We start from the raw sequence: 22817 nt of genomic DNA, 5'->3' as shown, positions 1-22817 counted from the left end.
GCATCTCATATTTTCCAGGAATAGTCACGATTCCAAAAGCCTGTCCTGTTGTTCCAATAAACACCCTAGTACATACAAGATCATACCTGAGTTTGCCTTGGGGGGGAGGGGGGGGGGAGACACAACACAGTGTAAGTAGAGTCAATCTTGGTGAATATTTCACTCTTCAGTCTTAATTTCTTCAGGACTAGGGAATAGATTTTTTTGTCCATTATATTTTGTCTGTATTCTTCCTTTCTTAATTTTGCAAATCTTTGGGAATGGAAAAAGAGCCAAGCAGAGAAAAGGAGGTAACTATTTATTCACTCCACAAACATTGAGCACGTGATGTACCATACACTGTTCCGGATATGAAAAGTCCCCAAGCTGAAAGAGCTTTCAATCTGATGGGAAGAAAAAGGCAACAAAATAAATACATAGTATGCCAGGTGGTGATAAGAGCTATAGAAAAACAAAACAAAGCAAAGCACAGACCATGGATAGAGATTGGGAAATGAGCTGCAATTTTAAATAGGTCTGAAAAGACCCACTGAGAAGATGACATTTAAGCAAAGACCAGGAGGTGGGAAAGTGTATCAATGTCACTACTCCACTCAGATCCCCTTTTCTTTTTCCGCCATTTTTGTGCCACCTCTTTCCCACTACAGTGTAACATCCGGCACCTGCAGGACTGCCTGGAAATGACACAGAGGAACACCTGCCCCAGCACCACACTTGCCCAATCCCCCCACCATAACCCCAAGTGCAGGGAAGAAACCAGGCTGGAGGTGCTGGACAAAACCAGAGAAAGAAGGTACTGAGATTCTTGCTGAGGCTTTCATGTATCTTACATTAATCTTTTATAAGTCTTAGATGCTTTTATATTAAAAAGGTGGTTTCAAGTACAATTGACCCTTGAACAACATGGGTTTGAACTGCACACGTCCACTTACACGTGGACTTTTTTTCAATAAATATATTGGTAAAATTTTTGGAGATTTGCAACTATTTGAAAAAACTTGCAGAGGAACTGCATAGCCTAGAAATGCCAAAAAAAAAAAAAAAAAAAAAGACAAAGTTAGGTATTACTGTTAAGAATATAGTATGTATTGGGGCACCCGGTGGCTCAATCGGTTTAGCGTCCAACTTCGGCTCAGGTCATGATCTCCAGGTTGACGAGTTCGAGCCCCAGGACGGGTAGTGTGCTGGCAGCTCAGAGCCCCGAGCCTGTTTTGGATTCTGTCTCCTCTCTCTGCCTCTCCCCCGCTCATGCTCTGTGTCTGTCTCAAAAATAAAAATAAAATAAACATTAAAATTTTTTTAAAAGAATATAGTGTATAATACAAGGCATAAAATATGTGTTAATCAACTATTCATGTTATCAGTAAGGCTTCCAATCAGAAGTAGGCTATTAATAGGTAAGTTTGGGGGGAATCAAAAGTTACAGCTGGATTTTCTACTGGGGGGGGGGGGGGGAGGAGGGCATCTCTAACCCATCCCCCTAATCTCCCTCCTTCAAAGTCAGCTGTACATTATCTCAAACACCACTCAGACTACCTGTCATCCTTTGATGACCTCTCTTTTAGTCGTCCCCTTCAATTTCACTTATCTCCATTTATGACTATGAAAATATTGAGAGCGGAAGAATTAGACAAAATGTCACTTATGCCTGGCTTTGCAGACTTCTAGAAATGTCCTCATCTCTGCTGGCATGCCCAGGATGGTGGCTAAGAGCAACCCAAAAATTCAATCAGTCAAATGTCAACAGTGTTTTCAAGTAATTACAGATTCTTCTCCCTTCACAGCGGCCCACAGCATGGGTCAGGTGTTTATATACCCAAGGAACGGGGTACTACCCGGTAAACCAACGTACTCATGGTTTGGTGGAAAGAGCCCTGGACTACACCAGAAAGCTGCCTCAGTGCACATTTATTAAGCATCTAACAATGAGCCAAGCCCTAAGTAAGCACTGGAAATAGAAAGATGATCAACGCAAGATGACTGAACCTTTGCTCTCAAGGCCCACAATACGCTCGAGATAGCAAACACAGTCTGATACAAGAGAGTGGGTACACAGTATCATAAAGTTACCCAACTACCGTGGGAATTCAGAGGAAGGACTATTGGGGGAAAGTTCCAGGAGGGCACCACAATGAGAATCTGAGCAGGATCCGGAAGGACAGAGGTGTTTAAGCTGAGAGTGGGGATAAGGCAAGGCAGCACTGGGCAGAGACGGGTGGCATCCCGGCGCCGCAAGGGCGCACAACCTCGGGCGAGGGGATTTACATCTCTGGGCCCCGGCTCGGAAACCTGGCAATTCGACTCCACTCGCGCTTGGAAAAACTGAAAAGGTCCGTGTTGCTTTTGGTCAAGGGTTAATGCCCAGCCGTTAAAGCAGGAAGCCCTGCGAGGCGCCCGTGGGGACCGAAACTCCGCGAACCGAGTCGTCCTCGCCTCCACCCCTCGGCTCGCTGAAGTATATACTCTTGTTCCGAGAGAAAGAGCAAGGAAGAACCCGGAAAAAACAACCACTACTCCCCCCACCGCCGCGAGCGCGGTGGGGGCCAGGCCCGCGCGGCCGTAGTGGTTCTGGGCCTTTCTTCTCGGCGCGAGCCCCGCCGTCTTTCGGCCCCGCTCGTGGAAGCCGAGGCCCACGCTTCCCGCCACGCCACCTGCCGCCGTTCGGGCTCCGCGCGGTCGCCGACCGGGCCTCGGCCGCCGCCGGGCCCCTCCGCCCACTTCGCCGTGACGAATCGGCGCCAGGCCTGAAGAGTGCCCACATTCGGGGGGTTTGAGGAACGTTTGTGGCCTGAAAAAAAATCCCTGACTGGACCAAACACCACCGCGTCCTCACCTGGAGGTTTCCTTTTGCAAAAGAGTCGGGTGAGGGCTGGAAAGCAATTAAGAAGAGTGTGGAAAGTGCGAGTGCGGACGCTCCGGACGCGAGGGGCGGGGCGTGCGCGGGACAAAGGAAAACGAGGCCGGAGCTACGGGCGCTTTTTCTGCCCGCGGGTGAGTGTTTCCGACTGGGCCCGATGGGGTCGGGAGGGTGGCGAGTCGCGGTGTCCCTGCTTGGCTGGACCTCGAGTTCCCGGGGGTTGCTGAGGTTCAGGCTGGGCCGCGGGGCCGGAGCTGGGGGCCGGTTGCGGCCTCCTTGAGGCCTAGCGGAGCCGGAGCCGGGAGGGAGGTCTATCTCGGGCCCCTCCTCGGCGGCAAGATTTGCCCCTGCCACTAGCCCCGCCAAACTGGTCAAGGCACCCATGCATTCCCTTCTTTAGTGGAGTTGCTGGTGAAGTGCCTTCTCTACAACAACCTAAAGGAAACGACCTCAGGGGAAGCCCTGGGGCAAGCCAAGCCCTTGGTCCCTCCCCCCCAGGAAGGTGGTTTCCCCTTGTTTCGGCAACGACCGAGGAACTTGTGGCTTAGAGTGGAGAGCGAGAGCTCTGAAACAGTTTGGCCTGGGTTTGAAACCCGGCTCTGGCATTTCCTGGCTGTGTGGCTTTAGACAAGTTACTTAAACTCGCCGAGACTCCCATTATTCCGGTGTAAAGTAGGTTATCAATACATACCTCGTAGGGTGGTTGTGACCATGATCCGAAATAAGTGATAAGCCTGCCCCGTATAAAGTGTTCAACAAATAGCTAGTATTTTATGCCAGGCACGGGGGATGGATCCAGTGGCAGACAAATGTACAAGCTCACGCTTAGAATTTATAGTAGCAGACGAGAGCAATAATTTAAAAATATTAACAATAAAGTGTGATGTACCAGGGAGCTTTGCCAATTATTGTCAGGGATCCCCGCAGCAAGGCCTTCTGGATGTTGACAGTCCCTCCACCCACACCCCACCCACTCCCTAATGTGAGCGGAAGGAAATCTATCTGCACCGGAGTCCATGGATTCTGCCCCTTCCTTAAGAGGGAGAGACCCAGGTTGGGCCATTGAAAAATTTCTTTCCACACAGTCCTCTTATTCCTTATGCTCCAGGGAATTCCCTTAAAATGTAGAATAGAAGCAAAAGCATCATGCTTGTTTTCACGTAATGTTCCATGAAAGTATTCCAGTAGTCATAGAAGTTATTTGCTTCTTTTTTAAAAATGAATGCTTGTCTCTTTGTACACATCGTGTGTGATGTATTTTGATGTGAGGAACAAGCTCACGCGTGTATGGTCTTGTTCTGAGCTGGTAATATTAGGACAAAATGCATTAAGAATTGAGCTAGGTGCTGGGACTGCAATAATGAGTTAGATGGTCTCTATTCCACAATCTAGCCATATTAACAGGTATGATACAATGTAATGAACAATATTATAGATCTGTAAATTGGATAGGAGTACAGATGAGGAAGCAATTCATTCTTCCCGGGTAATTTATCATGAAAGTTCCACTGTGGAGATAATATTTTGAAATGGGCTGTGAAGGGTTAATAAGAGTTTCTCAGGTAGACTCTCAAAGTTATTCCCAGGAGAGAGAAAGTTATTTGCCACCATTAGAGAGCGTAAAGCTCATGATCATGCCAGTTACCTTTTGCGTTGCCTCCAGGAATAAAATGCTGCCTTGTTTTAATAGAAGTTGTTATTCTAAGAGGAAGGTAAAGCTGCTGTTCATCAGTGATCTGTCAGTATCTGGTAGGCCTTGTTGGGGTGGGCCCTGATAATACATCACATTTTATTGTCATTGTATTTTTATCAGTTTAATTAAATGTTCACATGGCATTAGCAATATGTTTTCCATGCAAGAGGTGGCCCAATATCATAAGAAGAAACTTGGAAGTCTATGTCTAATATTAATGCTAATATCCCCAGTAATTTGTTTTAGTTGTTTAATTCTGATGAGCCAAATGACCTATAAGAACTAGTTAAATATGCAGAAAATTGGATTATTAGAAGATAGTGTAATTTTACTAAGAAGTACCAATTTAAACTACCCTATTCTTTAGGGAAACATCTCTTATGCTTGCTGAGTTTTGATTCTCTTTTTTTTTTTCTTTTTTTTTTCTTTTTTTATTTTAGTGTCTCAGATTCATTCTTAAGGAACTGAGAACTTAACCTTCCAAAATGTCAAGTAAGTTTCATTTTTTATATTTATCAATCTATTAATAAGAGACTAATGCCCTAGCAAATGGGAATTCCAAAATACTCTCATTTTTTTTCTTCAAAACAGGACCATTGGTAGTTTTGTTGCATAGTATTATATCTCAGTTGTTTACAAGAAGTTATTTATTTTCTTTCAAACAGAAAGACCATCTTATGCCCCACCTCCCACCCCAGCTCCTGCAACAGTAAGTTTTAATTTTCTTGTTAATGTAATAGCCAAGTCTGGCCTTGATACAAAAACCCAGATGTCTTCCAGTGACAGTCACTCAGTCATCACAGCAACAGGATGAAAAATTCAGCCAAAAAACAGCACTTCCTACTAAATAAAATAACTCTTTGCATCTTACCTTGAACCAACCCCAACATTTAAAGAAACATACTGCTGAAATTCCAACCTCCTATGCTCAGTTCTTTTTTTTAATGGGAAATAAATGATAAGTTTAACACCTCTTTCTAGTTAATCTGTCAAGACTCTTAAAAGTTAATATTGAGTGAATGCTCATTCTGCCATTTGTTATTATTTTTAAACCTAACCTTCAAGTGGTTACATTTTTCTCTCCTTGTTTATATATAATTTTCATATTAAATCAAATAGTGAAGCTTCCAGTTCTATAATAACACTCATTGTAAATGTTTATTTTTCAAGCTGTTTAAGTAAGGATTTCATTATCCGTGGGTCAGATCCTGCCTATTGAATGTTTCAAAGTTTCTAAATACTTGTGAACTAGGTTTTTCACCCAACAAGTTCTGGCCCAGCTTGGACAGCATGTAAAATAATCATCCAATCCACAAAACAGATATAACAGGAACTGTTCAGGCCTTGCTGAAATGGATTCCTTGTTGGGTTTTTTTTTTTTGTTTGTTTTTGTCTTAAAAAACAAAACAAAACACTGTTAACATTGACCATAGCCTACAAAAGCAATTCTTTAACAGCTGTCAGCCCTCCTTCCTTACCCCTTAGCCCCAAAATTACAGGCTAGTCTACTAATTAGGTCCTTGTGTAATTTTTTTCTCCACTCCATGACTCTTCTTACTAACCCTCAGATGTATGCTTTAGTTATGTTTATCAACAATTTGTTTTTCTTAAGATACTTCTTAAAAGAGATACCGTATCTCATGTTCTCATTTCCATTTATGTAACATACAATTTCAGAAGTTACTTCCAGTACTCTTAAAGTCCTGTGTTTGGTTTGTTTTCTTTCTTAAATCAAAGAACATTTCTTAATGACCATCTCCTTGGCACTCTGCTAGTGGTTATACAGGTGGAGTTGAACAGTTGAGATTCCTGACCTCAAAGAGCTAACCATGTACTTCAATTTTGGAAATGGTATAATTGTAATGTTTTAGTTTTTATTTTTTTTAATTCCCTTACTTAATTTTCTTACATTGTGATTCTCATTCTTTATGCAACCTTTGAAGATGTCATTTTGACGTAAATATTGCCTCTGACACTGTATAATCTCTTGAAGACAAAAACTTGATTTTTTGAGATAACAAAAATAGCTCGAAAACCAAGTGTCCCCTTATGACTTCTCAAATGTAGAAAGGGATTTTTTTTTTTTTTTTGGCCTTTCTTTAGTCCTATTTCTGTACCATTGTAATTTCACATTGACACATAAAATACAGAAGACTAGGGATTAGGACATCCAACAGAATGGATATTAAATGAATTATCCTCCTTCCTTTTCTTTTTTTTCCATTACCTATTTACCATCACCACCACCACCACCACCAATACCACCACCAATACCACCACCACCCAAATGTACCACTCCAAGTAACATACACTTCTTTTGTGCCTTTGATACTTCATCTGTGTTTTGCCTACTTAAATATGCTTAATTTGCGTCTTTTATACCTATACAGACTAGAATTGCTCAGTTGTTCTCCTAAAGAGTTGCAAATGTAATATCTGCTTGAATATCTTTCTTTTGGACACTTAGGATATGTGTAGCGGCATGTTTTAGAAAATTGTGTTTATAACAGCTTCAGCTTAGTTGGGGTGTGTTAAGTGTATTTTACATTCTACACGTGAAGACTAATACTGTTAATTGCATGTTAAAATTAAATTAGTTGTTTTGATTGAGTTTCATTAGGTTAAATACCCTACTTTTGGTTTCTCTTTGCTACATCCTTTTTATGCATTCTACCTTGATTCTCATGAACATCGGATGTCATTGTTTTAACCATGAGGGCACTACTGTCTAAGAGCCCGATTGTGATTACATCAACATACAATTCAAAAAGAAAAATTCCATTGCTGCAGTGAGCAGCTGTGTTTTGAAAGGGTCAGAGCTATCAAGAAACTAGATGAAAAAGGAGAGTTCAAGTCTGTCGACTAGAAAAGTAGTTTGCATTAAAACTAAATGCAGAAAGTGTTCATGATTGACCTCTGGGTGATGGATCAAAGAAGAGATGGAAGAGAAAGTCTAAAAAAGAAAGACTGGGTTGAAAAGATGAGATAGCACCCCAGAATTAAATCCATGCATTTCTTACAAGTCTTTGTTTTGAAATCATGTATGTGACATCCATTGAATCCCACATATGTTCTTTTCTATTGACAACTCTGGCTTCCTGATTTGAGTATCTTTTCATTTCTCACATTATATAGAATGATTTAAAACTGTCTTTGAAAACAATCCATTTCTTGTTTTTATTTGTTTTTAATAGATAAATACATTGGCAGCATCTACATAACTGTCAAATAAATCACATTTTGTTTTGCATGTAAAGTGTTTTCAGACTTCTAGTTTATCACACTTCAAGCCTTCCTATCTCAGACATGTATTGCTAAGTTGTTATGTTATTGACCATAAAGTAATCCTGAGTGTTTGACACACCTCAGTGTGTTGCTTATTTCAGAAAAATCACACACATTCTCACTCACAACAAACACCACTGGCCCCCCCGCAAAGAGGAAAAAAGGGAAGGAAGAAAGAAAGAAAGAAAGAAAAAAACACTTGCAGACTGGTTTCTCAATGAAAGAAAAAGAACAATTACAACACATCATTGCTTGTTTAAATTCAGGTTGCTTTTGCATGCCATATGCAGATCATTTTTCATTTCTGTGTTTTCCTCGTTTGAGCTCATTTCTCATTCGTGTTTTTGTCTCATTTGTTTCCATCAGCAAATGCCCAGCACACCAGGGTTTGTGGGATACAATCCATACAGTCATCTCGCCTACAACAACTACAGGCTGGGAGGGAACCCGGGCACCAACAGCCGGGTCACGGTAGGAGAATCAACTATTACAGCATCCGGCAAACAACTGGATTTGACCAGAAATGCCTCCAGAGTTAGGTCCTTTTGAGTCATCAGCACAGCCATCTAAAACAATTTTTTTAACCTGGCTTTTTCAGTATTTTAAACATTCGTTGTACGATTGTACACTGGAAAAAAAAGTAGTGAGATCTGGATATGTATATAGAAGAAAAGAAGAATCCATTCTGTTTGGTGGTTGGTAGAGATAAAGCCCTGGGCACTGCTTATACTATATGTAGACAAACCTAGAATTTATTACATCTAAAATACCCTTTTTGAGATAAAGAGTATCTTTCATTTAAGGTCATTGGCGTCAAGCTCAAGGACTCAGTTTCTTAATAAAAGCCGGGCTTACGGACCTGAGCTTTTTTTGGTGGCCCACCAGTTTGAACTGCTACACATAATTGTTTGTCTTTTGGATTTAAGAGCTGACTTTCTGAGATTCATTTCTCTCCAGTTAAAAAGAGAAAAACATTTTCATATCACTTCAAAGAATTGCAGAATGCAAGTTGAATGTGCCAGACCATTTTGAAGTGCATTTATAATCCATAGGACAAGGGTATGATTTCTGTAACTGACGATGTTTCATTTAAATGATCAACTTAAGACACCCAAATTGGGTAATGTACTTCACATTTTCATTTTAGAATCATCTTAAACTACAGTCAAAGAAGCTTAAGTACCAAAGAAAGATAAATGTGAAAATGATTTACCAAAAGTAAATAAAAATAAATCCAAAAGCCAAATACCTACATACATTGGAATGTGGCATTGGTGAGAATTTTTACAACCCATAATGGCTGTAAAATTTTTAATACTTGGTTTTTGTTTGCTGTATTCATAAATAATTGAATTAATGTGACTTCAAAAGAGCCCTCTCACCCTGTAGTCAAGCTAGAGCAGAAAGCTTGTAACTATCAAACTGTATGTCTATCTTGGTAAGCATATTGCTTAACTTGATAGTTTTGTTTGTCTAAATTTTTCATTGTTTCTGCATAATTTGTACTTCATAAGCATATCAAGTTTTATGTGCCATGCATATTTCATGGTATCTGGAAAGAATTTTGACAAGTGTGTGTATGTATGCATTTCACAATGCATACAGTTTTTATGTGCATCGGTACGTGTTTTTCCCTGGCCTAAATGTGTTTCACAGGTATAATGGGTGGCAAGGTTATCCAATGATAAAGAACATGTAATTTAAACAAGGAGCAGAATCAATTTTGGATCATTCATGTTAATGCAGAAAATTATTCATGGGGAGTGAACAAGAGAATGATTACATTTTAATAGCTCTATACAGTCAGCTCTTGATTATCTATGTTAATGGCATAGAAATGGTGATAAGTGTAATATTAGAATCATTTGTATTTCAGTTTGTATAAGCATTTTGTTCCTAACTTGGATGTATCTGCGGGAATTCTCTGTTAATAAAGAGAGATCATTCGGTAGGAAAAGGAAAGGTCACTCGCTGTCTCAGGGCCTGTGAGTCAATGATCTGTTTCTCATTCCCTCTTGGAGATGTTAGAACCCAGCATTTGCATTGGGCACTAGTTTCCGGGTCGATTAGTGCAGGAGGGTTGTTGGGCATAGAAAATTTAGTATTTTGCTTCTTTGTGGTGGTTTTCTTGGTATCATTGTCCTCAACACCAGATTGAAGTGTAATCAAACTGCTTGCTAGACTTAACCTGAAGGGCCTAGAAACTGAAGGGTTTCAGCCTGTGTTAACCCCAGCCCCTTCAACTTTTAGTCTTCTCTCCTTTAGGTCACTGAATTGCTGTCTAAGAAAATTAGTTATGCCTGAAGTTTCATACACCTTTTTTGTATATCTAACTTAAGCTTTGTTATGACTTAATAGATCTGATTTTGACCATGATAAAAGTGTTTTATTTTCAAATGATCCCAATTATGTGTTACCTTTTTTTTTTCTCCCCTTTTTGGCTCTTAGTTGGTATTATTGTTTGCAAATAGTCTTAAGTCAGTGATTTGAAGGAATGATTCTGTGAAACTTCCTTTAGGCTCTACAGAACATCTGGTTTCCCTGGTGACTCTCATGCACTTGAATGGTTTTGAGACTATATGCAGTGTGTTGAAACCTCTTGGAGTACCAGTGACAGCTGTGAGATGGAATCCATTCCTAGTCAGTCCTTCTTCCCGAAGGTGATTAGCATGCTCTTAAGTACAGGTGTGAAACCAGGTAGAGACAAGATGTTAAACACAGCTTATTTCTGTACTGCAATGGAAATTCCATCCTAGAAGGAAACCCTTAAATGAGACCCTGCCAGAGAAAGCAGGGAATTGGAAGAAACAACAATAAAATCTCTTGAGTGGCCAAAATAAATTTCATAAAATTATGGTGATTCCCAGGAATTACTCTCATGTGAGCACAGTTGTGACAAGCATAGTCACACAGTTACTTTCCCCAACTCATTGCCAGTTAGAAAATGTAAAGGTGGACAGTTGCGGTTAGAGGTAGCTTTCTTGATAGAAACACTTGAAAAAACCCTCCAAAAGCATAACCACTGGGCCATTTGGTAAAGGGGCCAGCAGCTTTTCACTCCTCAAGCTAGAGGACTACAGGAAAGCAGGGGTTGTTTCTAATGGACTCTTCTCAAAACAAGGTTAAAGTGTCTTAAGTGCAAACTGGTTTTGTGTGTGTGTGTTTTTTCTTTAAGAGTAATGTTTAAGGCATTGTAGAAGTCTGCTGAGATGGCAAATAAATTAGGGATGTTTAGTGATATAAATCTTCAGTGTCCTGAAAACCTGCTAGAATTTAACTTTGTGATTCTTGTTTTGGGTTTTCTTTGGTTTGTATTTATAAATTGACTATCATTGTAATGAAAATACAGCCTCAGTATGTAGACGATTTAGGTACCTTCCTTTGGAAGAAAGGAGGAGAAATAAGCAAATCCATTAATATTATCAAATGTGGTTCTCTGAAAAGTAATCAGAGCAAATATTACTAGAACTTGTTTTTAAAGTGTTTTAATTTGATATATTTAAACAGACCTTTTAGAATTCTTTCTCTTAAAAAAAAAATCTGTGAGTGGCGGTCTACCAACTTCAGTTATTGGCATAATTCCAACTTTATTTGTAACCCACTTCATGGAATTCTGAAGATTTATGTTGGAGATGCTTTCTAATAACTTTATGAATGAAAAATCAGACCTTTGTGTGTCTTGCTCTGAACCCATGATTTAAGTTTAGCCTTGTAGGAGTTCCCTCACCCCTCGTTGAAACTGCTGCAGACCTGGAGACAGATCTTCTCTTACTGGCTGTTCAGATCACTGCTGTTTACAGTTTCTATCCCTTGTGGCTCACCTCCATTGCCCGCTGCTGGCTAAAACAAAACAAAACAGGGTCTGTCTGCATGGGCACCAGCATGAATTATTGTATAAATGTATAGGAGGAGTGGAAAGAAGAGTGGAAATCCTGCTTCAAAGGTGATATGCTTTCTAACAATTTCATGTATGAAGAAGCAGAGTTACTGAAAAATATATAAGGATGGAGGAAGACCCTCCTTGGAGGAGGAAGCGTTGTTTGAAAACAGTGTAATTGGGGCACAGATACACTAATCTCTGAGCCTTGGACAAAAAATAAGGTTGTAATTGATGTCCCAACTCAAAAGAGGCGTTTGTCCAGGGTTTTATCATAACAACTGAAGGGCAAGGGAACAAAATGTCACTAAGTCTCTTTATAAGGAGTTGCCAGTCTCTGTCTTTTGATAATTAGAGTGAAGCCAGCACCTCTTCCCCCTCCCCCAAGCCTGGCAAGGAGAATCAATATCAGTTGTCTCCTAGAAACTGGGGGGAAATATATGATTTGGCCATGATTAATTTATTCTGGGTCCTACATCAAATGTAGTCATATATGTTAAAATGAAAATAAGTTCAGAAAGAAACACTCTTGGATTGGAGTTATCTGGGGTGCTCACTAGAAGCTCTTGGTATCTCTTGCCTAGATATTAGCCCATAGAATGAACCAATCTCTCATTTTTTCTGCTTTGGTTTTTTTTTTCTCTAACTCACCTTTTTCTTCTCTAGCTCACCTTTTTCTTTACCTTTTTAAAAAATATTTTGTCTTTCCTCTTGTTTTCATTTTTCTTTGTTCCCACCAACCCCAAAATTTTTAAATCGATATAAGGTAAGGCCTCAGAAGTAACTTAATTGGGCCCTGTGTCTGCCATTTCTCTGTTCCTGATAACTTATTTACTCCGGCACTGTTATTACGACTCAGGACAAGAAAAGGCATGACTTTAGTTTATGCTTTTGGATCCCCTCAATACAAACCACTAGATACAGACAGAACCTTAAGAAAAATAAAATGTCTAGTCCTGATAAAGGAAATAAGGGTTGTTGTTTTTTTCTGTTTTTGAACCTAGGATGTAGTTTTTGTAGGGGTGTCATTCATGTGGGGGTGCAGTGTATTCCTGAAGCTGTCCGAGTAGATACAAAGCCCCCCTCAGACTGTGAGTGTGGTAAGTGCTGAAAGAGCCCAGACTCGGGCAGATAATCAAGTGTTGACTGTATGTGTAATGGTAAATTAAGCACAACAAAAGGGTGCTAGGTAATGTCCTAACATGGGACATGTGATATGTAACTCTATATTTTTGATGTATGGATTATTATGTAATACTTTGTTTGTTCTTACAGCCAGGTTGTCAAAGCAGTAGCAATAAACTGCTAAGTAAAATATTTTAAAATTTTGTGCCTAAAGTCATTTTCTTTATTTTCTTTTGATGTGAACATTTCTGAATTTGCAGTGATAGCTATTTTCAGTGGAGAAAATATAAGAATCTTGTATCCATGGACGAGTAGAAGAAAGGCGCATTAGAATTTGTTAAGGGACTCTCTTTTCATTTTGCTGGTGAACTACTTGCGATTGAATAATGAATATATTTAACTCTTTTGTAGGCCTCCTCTGGTATTACGATTCCAAAACCCCCAAAGCCACCAGATAAGCCGCTGATGCCCTACATGAGGTACAGCAGAAAGGTAGGTGCCCAGGAGCCAGAGGGGAGTGAGGACTGCTGTCTTTGCTTGTTTGCTTTCCATCACATTTCATAATGGCTTAGCCAGTTTTTCTGTGCACAGAGGGAAGGATAAGGAATTGCAGTTTTTAAAGAACTTAGTTCTGATTTCAGAATTCCAGAACTAAAATCCAACAAGAATAACATGATTAAATAAAAATGGTTTAAATCCAGAAGGTAATGTTATGTAGCCAATATATAGTCTTTTGGAGAAATTCAGTGACGTGAGAAAAGTGTGAAGTGAAAAAAGGAATACAGGACTACATCTGTTTGTGTCATATTTTTTATTAAAACAGTGGCAGCTATATGTTAGTTTGAAGGAAAAAAAGCCCAGAAGGCAGTAGTTGTCTCCAAACAGTGTAAGCTTATGGTAATTCTTATTTTCTTTACATTTCTTAAATTTTCCCACATGTTTTTATTTTGTTCTGTTTAGTTCCATTTGGTGACAAACCTATATTCTCTTAAAATGACAAACACAGCCAGTGTCTTTATTAATGACAAGAGCATTTAGCATATTTGCCACTATTTAGAAATTTTGGGTCATAATTACTGTACATGTATTTGAAGATAAGGTCTGTTGTGTTAGCAGATTAACCACTTTCCTTCTAAATTCTGTGAACCTTTAAAGAGACAGAGACTGTTACTGGGTTAGTTCATCTGAACTGTTAACAGTGATCGGAGATGTCTGAGATCTGCTGTGTATTAATCCAGCAGAGTATAGATGAAATGAGATTGGCCAGCTATTGATAATTGTTGCAGCGGGCTGATCAGAACACAGGAGTTTAATACAATTCCCTCTGCTTTTGTTCATGTTTAAAAGTTTCTGTATTGGGGTGCCTGGGTGGCTCAGTCGGTTAAGCAGCCGACTTCGGCTCAGGTCATGATTTCGCAGTCCGTGAGTTCGAGCCCCGCGTCGGGCTCTGTGCTGACAGCTCAGAGCCTGGAGCCTGTTTCAGATTCTGTGTCTCCCTCTCTCTGACCCTCCCCCGTTCATGCTCTGTCTCTCTCCGTCTCAAAAATAAATAAACATTAAAAAAAAAAAAAATTTTTTTTAAAAGTTTCTGTATCAAAAAGTATTGTTAAAGGTCTATATTTTTAGGCATCAATACTGAAATTTCATGTTTCCTTTTTAAGGTCTGGGACCAAGTAAAAGCTTCCAACCCCGACCTAAAGTTGTGGGAGATTGGCAAGATTATTGGTGGCATGTGGCGAGATCTCACTGATGAAGAAAAACAAGAATATTTAAACGAATACGAAGCAGAAAAGGTAGAATGGGGACCACAGCGGGATGGAGACAATATAAAATGCATAAACATTTGCTTGTTGTATAGAAAAGAAACAAAAGATCTAATCAGCTAAGTCTGCACTGTCTGTCTGCCTGGGTCAAGTCCCTTAATTTTTCTACGCTTCAGACTCCTTGTCTGTAAAAAGGAAATCATTTTATCTTTTGATATTCGAATGAGATAAAGGTATTCATATAACCTGTAATATGTGAATTATAAAACTGAAAAACATTTGAATTTCAGATAGAGTACAATGAATCTATGAAGGCCTATCATAATTCCCCCGCATACCTTGCTTATATAAATGCAAAAAGTCGTGCAGAAGCTGCTTTAGAGGAAGAAAGTCGACAGAGACAGTCTCGCATGGAGAAAGGAGAACCTTACATGAGCATTCAGCCTGCTGAAGATCCAGATGGTAAAAAAAAAAAAAAAGTGGGGTTTTGTTTATGCATTCTCTGAGAAGTAAAATTACAAGGAATCTTTTAAGTTTGTTTTTATTTCCTATCCTAAATGGAAAACAAAGCATATTTAAGTGCCATTTCAGTATTTTCATTAATTATTTTAAGATTTGTGTATGAATTTCCCACAAGAAAAAGATATCTTTGTTAGTGCAGAAAATAGCAAAAACTATTTATTGTTTATCAGAATGTTTATACTCAGAATGCAGGAAAGGTTTTTGAGTCAGAATTTTGCCTTACCTGCTTTTAAAGAGCTGAATGCCTTCTTATGTCCTGTTTTCTTATTGGTTCCTTAAGCTTGCTGAATTAAAGGCTCTTAAGGGAGAAGGTTACTGAGTGGGTAGAAGTATTATAAATTTGTTTGCCATTTAATTCAGAAATCCAACATAACTCATGGTGACACGTGAGGGAACACATACAAATTTTATGCACATGTACAAATGTATACACATACAAATAGCAGAGCTTCCTGATGGGCAATCTGTGACTAGGTTGCAGGCGTACAGATTAATCCCGGGTTCTCCACAGCCAGGCAGGGTCTGACACTGCAAGGAGCCTCAGAGTTGGCCTCCTGCAGCTATGAGCATTCTCCTCCACGAATCAAGCCTGCTGTACAAATAACATTTTCTCCCTGTGTGGCTGTGATGTGGAAAAGGCCAGAAGCTCTAGCTACAAGTAACAAAAACATCAAGAAAATAATTTAAGATCCCATAGTGGTAACAAAGAGGAAGCTTGTAAGAACTTTAAAAATAACATTGAGGGAGGAAGCAATAATGTCACCTAAACACAATGAATAAACATATACCCAGAAGGAGAGGAAAAACAATGGTTTTTTAAAAGAATGGACTGGGATATTGATAGATATTCACATAAATACAGAGTAGAATAGAATACTGTAAATAATAATAATAGAGTAGAATACAGACTAGGAACAATGCCTAGTGTTAAACTCTGTTTAACAGAGTCAGCAGTGCTTAGGACACACTAGCAAACACAGACCAAAAATTACTCAGATTGGATGATTAATGCAAGAAAAACATACTGAACTAAAAAATAGAAGAAGATCCAGTCTACAAATAATTGAAAAGATGGTGAGGGTTCAGTATAAGAGTACACGGAAGCCACAAGTAGAAACAGTTAACAGTCTTTGTTAGGTGAAAGGTGGCTGCATGAACATCGAGCAGGATTGCAGAGATTCATTCAGAAACAGTCTTCAAAAGATCTCTTCTCTGTTCCTCAGACTTTGGCCCATTATGTTTTGTAAGTTTAAGATAGGAACTTAAAGCTGCTGGTAAGAAAGTAAGGTGAAAATAAAGATGCCAGGATAAGAATAACTTTAGACCTTGGACTTATGCCCCTGAACTGAGTAGAAAGAGGAAGGTTTGGGAGGTGAGGATGAGCATCAGGCCAAGAGAAGGGTGGTCCCTGTGAGCACAGCAGCTGCCAGCTTCTGTTACAGAGAAGGCATACACAGTTTCCACACAAAGCAGTGAAAGGTTTTTTAAATGGCATTTAGAGAATATTCATGAGATCAAGTAAATAGCTGGAAATTAGAAAATAACCAGAAAATATAAGCCTACTCCTTCCCCCCAAAAAACCCAAATTAGACAACTAGAAGTGGCAGGAAAGACAAGTCTAGATTGCTAAGACTTGATTTCCCCTCCAAGTGGTCAACACTGGCTCCAAGTAATGAAAGAAAACATCAAAAAGCAAATACATATATATAATTTAGAGGTAGCACGAATATACCATGTATAATCTCAAGTGTGAATATGGAAAACTTAACAAATAGAAAAGGTCACAATCTTTTTAAATAGTATTCTTTCTTTCAGTAGTTTTAATTTTAGAAGTATATGTCCTAAAGAAATTACTCGAAAGGAGACAAAAAGTAATTTGCACAGCAGTTTGTAGCACTGGTATTATGATGATGGGCATTTTAGGAACTACTTGATTACCAAATGATAACGGAGGTGCTAAACTGTGATAGAGCCACACAATTCGGGCCTCTAGCAAAGTTTCCTAAACCATGGTCCCTCCACCTTTGGTGAGCCACTAAGATAGTTTAGGTGGGTCGGAGAGGAACTTCTATTTTAATGTGTATTGCTTTAGAGGGAGCTTTTTTTTTTAAGTGAGTTAATTTAAATAAATATGTTAAATAAAAATAGTACAGATTATTATCAGGTATGTCCAAAATCATGGAGGTGATAGAGCAAGGGTTGAGAAGAAGGAAATACTGTTTCATAGCTATTAAAGATAAGCATATGAGCCTGATCCATATTATATATGTATGAACTTGAGTGAATGAAAACAAAGTAATAGCTTTACAGACTGGCAACAACTATATTTGTATGTGGATTAATAAAAGTAAAATTTGGTATTAAACATTCATTTCCTATAAAATTACTTTAGGGCTTTAATGGTTTTTTAATCGAATGAAATGTATATGCTGGTCTGGGAAACAGTATTGCTAGAGATAATGTTTTCTCCGCGGTGGGCATTTTCATTATTTTGCTATTAAAATTAAACAGAGACAAAGACACTGCCCGGTTCAGATGTTGTCATTAGGTGTAAATGCCTTAAATTACTACCAAGAAAGTGAACCATTCAGCAGCATTTCACTTTTGCTGTAACATGCAGCCTTCCCGTTGATGGATTTCCAGGCCAGAAGACACATGGCTATCTCATTTGTGTTTCAACCAAATCCTTCTAGACACATATCATCACTTAAAGATTTTGTGAGAAAAACCAATACCTTGGCCAGTGAACATGTTAAGTCCTCTGTATGACTTTTATCACGTGACTGCCCCGGTGCTCCCACAATGCCCTTGTTAGGCCCCATTGTTAGACCAGTGAGGGCCATGGCTCCTTGGTAATAAAGCATTAACATTGTTACTCTCCTGTTTATGGTTACTGGTGACCTCATTTCCAGAACATCTTGTTTATTCCAGATTATGATGATGGCTTTTCAATGAAGCATACAGCCACCGCCCGTTTCCAGAGAAACCACCGCCTCATCAGTGAAATCCTTAGTGAGAGTGTGGTGCCAGACGTTCGGTCAGTTGTCACAACAGCTAGAATGCAGGTCCTCAAACGACAGGTCCAGTCCTTAATGGTTCATCAGGTAAAGTCACAAACTGTTTGTTATAATAAGTTGGGCCTGTGTCACAGACCCCCAGTGGCGTGATTCTATACCATGCAGCGGTATGCATGTTAAGTATTTCTGTGTTCGTCGTAACCTGTTCCTGATTCGGAGAAGAGCTAGAGGAAACGGAGGTTTCCCAGGGATTTAATAAGTTGTTAAAACTGTAACAAAGACGCTTGTGATGGAAAGTATGTCCATTCAGGATTTTAAGACATCCTATCATCCTTTACTGCTTAACTAAATATTTTTTTCTGAAGAAATTAAGCCTGAAACAATATTCTTTAACAGCTACTTGTTAATTGTAATCATTCCTCTATACTGCATTTTTTGCTTTTAAGATCTTAGCTAGACACATTGTGTAATAAATGATTTAAATAAAAAATTCAAAATCTTTGTCACACTGTTAAAAAGTATAGACTACTACAGGGGTGCCTGGGTGGCTCAGTCAGTTAAATGTCCGACTTTAGCTCGGGTCATGTGATCTCATGGTTCTTGAGTTCGAGCCCCACGTTGGGCTCTGTGCTGACGGCTCAGAGCCTGGAGCCTGCTTCAGCTTCTGTGTCTCCACCTCTCTCTGCCCCTTCCCTGCTGGTTCCATTTTTTTCTCTCACTCAAAGATAAATAAACATTTTTTTAAAAAAGTATAGACCGCTACAAAATGAGATGTATTTCCTGTGTTTGACATTTGCTTTTGAGAAAGTAATTCAGTAATAAGAAAGCTGGATCCTGTGTCTTTCAGCGAAAACTAGAAGCTGAACTTCTTCAAATAGAGGAGAGACACCAGGAAAAGAAGAGGAAATTCCTGGAAAGCACAGATTCATTTAACAATGAACTTAAAAGGGTATCAATTTAATGTGTTCACTGTACTTTTTATCACTGTGTCTGTTATTGTTTTTCTCATTCTTTTTTCTAAAATAGTGTTTTTATTGAATGTTACTCACTTTCAAATAGAATTAACTGTGCTATAACCAGTAAGATCTTTGTTTTATGAAATTATTTCCATTTTCTGGCAAAATTGCAGTGGGTTTAAAATATAAAAACACACACGTGCTAAGTCCGTAGACTCTGGACCCTCTGGTGTTTTAATTTAAACTCCTGCAATCATGAGTTTGTTTTCATTTTATTGAGATTTATTCATTAAATGTTTTCATGAAATGTAGTTTACAGTGTGTACTTTGTATTAAAACAAGTACATCTAATGTTAGGTAGCTTGAGATAAAAAATGGAAGCCTTGTATATAACCCAGTACTTTCAGCATCGCCTCCCCAACCGTTCTGCAGTCCTTAGGGTTACGTGGCTGCTTTCTTTTCCTGTAGACACAGAGTTTCAGAGCAGACCTAGAACCATGTTTTTTCCCTTCCTGTATACATGTACATAGCTCCTAGCCAAGAAAGCCCCCTTTTGAAATAAAATTTCTCTGGTTCAGAGATTGTAAGAAAAGAACATTAACTAAGAGAGTTTTCTCTCTTTCTGTTAGTTGTGCGGTTTGAAAGTGGAAGTGGATATGGAAAAAATTGCCGCTGAAATTGCACAGGCAGAGGAACAGGCTCGCAAAAGGCAGGAGGAAAGAGAAAAAGAGGCAGCGGAGCAAGCTGAACGCAGTCAGAGCAGCATGGTTCCTGAGGAAGAGCAAGCTGCCAGTAAGACCGAGGACAAGAAGGATGATGAGAGTGTCCCAATGGAGACAGGTGAGCTGCCAGTTGACAGCAAAGTGAATGTCAGGATTATTCTCTTTGTGATCTACACATTTCTCTGCAAATCTTAATCTCTGTCCTAGATTCGGCTAAAATGTTGGTGTCAACACAAAACAGCAGTGGGGCATTGGTGTTTAGTCTGGCTATTTCAGGTCTCAGGTATTTGCCCAGATCGAGGCATCATTTTCTAGCTTGGGAATATAAAGTATAATGATACAAAGGTTAGGATCCTGGCCCTGGAGTCAGACAGATCTGGGTCTGAACTCTTTCACCACCTGCTAGCATATGACTGGACAAATTATTTAATCACAGGTTCTTTGTGTAAGTACTCTGGTGCCAGCCTCTGAGAAGGAGTGCCCAAGGATAAATAAGAAAATGTATATAAAATCATTTAGTATTGGATTTGATGTAGTGTTGGCAGTCAGTATTTTAGCCTTTATTGCTAAAATGTGATTTGTGGTTGTTGCTTTTAAGGATCAGGGACACCTGCAAGGGACACCTGCAGGCCAAATCCTTTCCCACTGCCTATTGTCATAAATAAACTTTTTTGGAATATAGCTTTACCTGTGTGTTTACATGTTGTCTGGATGCTTTGGGGCCACCACAGTGTAGTTGAGTGGTTGCAGAGACTGCCTGGCCCATAAAACCTGAAATACTTGACTGTCTAGCCTTTACGGAAAAGACTTGTTGACCCCATCTGAGAAAAGTTCTTACTACCAAGCCTACTGCTTTTCCTGTTTAAAAGCATTTCTCAAAGCACAAAATAACATGTCAAACTCACATAAAATATTGATTAAATCAATTACTTGAAATTTTGAGATCGCCTCACCTTAGGTACTACTTTGACCCTGTCCCGTGCCCTGTGCAAACAGGACTGAGCTCAAAGTATCATGGGAAATACAGTTAAAGGCTCCCTGGACCATCATTGCAGAAGGGGGAGGGACAGTCTTCATACTTGGTATTCAGCTGACAGTTTCTGATTTGACATCAGGAAAACATTTCATGGAATATAGATCTCTTTACCAGATGTTTCTACAAGATCTAATTCAGCAGATTAGCATTTCAGATAGTCAGATTTTTAAGTTTCATTATCTGACTCTTTTTCTGCTTTGAACATATTTTTTATCTTAACAAATTTGGAGCATGAGCACATTTTTGTGGTTAAAGCAGGAGCTTGAGAATTAGGGTATGGAGTATGATTCTTTGCTTATTTTGCAAGTAGACAGAACACTCTGTCCTTTGCCTCTGTTCTGTCTATGAGTAGAACATGCCTGTATAGTCTTTACTTAGATTTTATCCTTCTAGCTAAAGAAAAAGACGAAATTGAGAATATTAGAATAAAAACTTCGTGCTCTTAATTTCGTACAGAAAACAACCCAGCATGACATTTAACAAAGTACCTAAAATATCTCCCTTTTATCATTTCCACACCTGCTTTCTTACTAATTAAATCCAAAGCACTCCAGAACAACATTGTCCAATGGAAATAAAATGTAAGTCGCTGTGTAATTGTAAATTTTCTAACAGCACTTTTTACAAGTAAAGCAGAACAAATGAATTAATATTAATAATATATTTATTTGTTTAACCCAGTATGTCTTGAACAAGATTTTAACATGTAATCAATATTTTTTTAAGTATGACTTTTTTACATTCCTTTTTCATACTCAGTTTTCAAAATCTGATGTGTATTTTATACCTGTAGCACATCTAAATTTAGAAGCTAAATTTTCATCAGAAATACTTGATCTGTATTTAGCTTTTGTAAATTTACAGCTAAAAAGTAGATTTGCAAACCCAAATTGTTTCAGGGGTGCTAACAGTTCCTCAGTCATGCTGGCTCTTAATATTACTCATGGTGAGCGGCTACCATGTTGGACGGTACAGCTCTAGACTGTCAGCATAATTAGAAGAATGAATTTGTGTCTTGGAACTAACAGTGACAGATGTGTGGTTACAGAGGAGACACACCTTGAAGAAGCGACGGAGAGCCAACAGAATGGTGAAGAAGGCACATCTACTCCTGAGGACAAGGAGAGCGGGCAAGAGGGGGTGGACAGTATGGCTGAGGAAGGGACCAGTGATAGTAACACTGGCTCAGAGAGCAACAGTGCAACCGTGGAGGAACCACCAGCAGACCCCACACCGGAAGACGAGAAGAAAGAATAAATGTTGCCTTGTTTTATGTGTTCTAAATACTTTTTTAAATGAAAAAAAGATGTTTTTTGAGTTTTAATGGTGTTATGTGGTTTGTGTATTAATATTTTTCTTGTCCATATCACACCACCAAATGCTTTTGGACCATTTAGCATCATGAGCCGAATGGCACAGTCACCTTTCTTAAGCCGTTGTGAAGATGGTTCTTTTCTTTGGGTCTTATTTCTAGCCCTCGACTACTGAAAGCCTCAGAATTTAAATTAATTGAGAAAACACCCACCTCTTTTAGAGAGTTCTCCTTTGATGCTGCACAATCCGACTCTTACGAATGCCTTCCTATAGCTCACTGGGGTGCTTACCAAAGCCATAGCTTTAAACCTCCCGGTCCCTGTCAACAGTCTCCTGAAAGTCCCTTTTCCTGTAGCCTTCCACAAAGAGTAGCTTCTTGAAAACGTTATCATGTATGAGTATGTATTTGTTCACTTACCCTTTTTTATTTTTAATCAATGTCACATACCAAGAGTTGTGTTAAGGAGTTGACTGCAACTGAGCTTGGGTCGTATTGATCCAGAAATAGTTTCCATAGGTAGAGTAGTTACCAGCTTCTGAAGTAGTCATTAAAGTCAACATGGCACATACACATTACGTGTACTGCTTTTTGTTATGATTAATATTGGGTGTGTTCTGATAAATTCATCCTTATTGTACAGGAAAAAAAA

General features: G+C 39.1%; 1 protein-coding gene and 2 long non-coding RNA genes across 3 annotated transcripts; 1 reads left to right on the top strand and 2 right to left on the bottom strand.

Moving 5' to 3' along the window:
- Positions 1-281: 281 nt before the first annotated feature.
- Positions 282-1156, bottom strand: LOC122207054. Its single transcript, XR_006196653.1, has 2 exons — positions 1069-1156; positions 282-383 (listed from the first exon to the last, which is right to left on the bottom strand). It is a non-coding gene; the product is annotated as an uncharacterized LOC122207054 (long non-coding RNA).
- Positions 1157-1222: 66 nt separating this feature from the next.
- On the bottom strand, positions 1223-2362 carry LOC122206186. The gene is made up of 3 exons (XR_006196380.1): positions 2290-2362; positions 1537-1600; positions 1223-1259 (listed from the first exon to the last, which is right to left on the bottom strand). It is a non-coding gene; the product is annotated as an uncharacterized LOC122206186 (long non-coding RNA).
- Positions 2363-2545: 183 nt separating this feature from the next.
- Positions 2546-22170, top strand: SMARCE1 (SWI/SNF related, matrix associated, actin dependent regulator of chromatin, subfamily e, member 1). The gene is made up of 11 exons (XM_042915099.1): positions 2546-2991; positions 4991-5042; positions 5216-5259; positions 8202-8306; positions 13249-13329; positions 14499-14630; positions 14891-15062; positions 18054-18226; positions 18987-19088; positions 19725-19935; positions 21902-22170. The coding sequence occupies exons 2-11, from the start codon at positions 5036-5038 to the stop codon at positions 22108-22110; spliced, it is 1236 nt and encodes a 411-aa protein (XP_042771033.1). The 5' UTR covers positions 2546-2991; positions 4991-5035; the 3' UTR covers positions 22111-22170.
- The last annotated feature ends 647 nt before the right edge of the window (positions 22171-22817 follow it).

The sequence above is a fragment of the Panthera leo genome, chromosome E1 (genome assembly GCF_018350215.1).
Source record: "Panthera leo isolate Ple1 chromosome E1, P.leo_Ple1_pat1.1, whole genome shotgun sequence".
NCBI classification, from domain to species: Eukaryota; Metazoa; Chordata; class Mammalia; order Carnivora; family Felidae; genus Panthera; species Panthera leo.
Note: the sequence above shows the minus strand (reverse complement) of the source record. Positions and strands in the feature narration are given on the sequence as shown.

Bases quoted from the DNA above. Each gene is read 5' to 3' on its own strand.
- SMARCE1 (XM_042915099.1), top strand. The intron at 14,631-14,890 runs GTAGAATGGGGA...TTTGAATTTCAG, and splicing joins ACGAATACGAAGCAGAAAAG to ATAGAGTACAATGAATCTAT. The intron at 19,089-19,724 runs GTATCAATTTAA...TCTTTCTGTTAG, and splicing joins TTAACAATGAACTTAAAAGG to TTGTGCGGTTTGAAAGTGGA.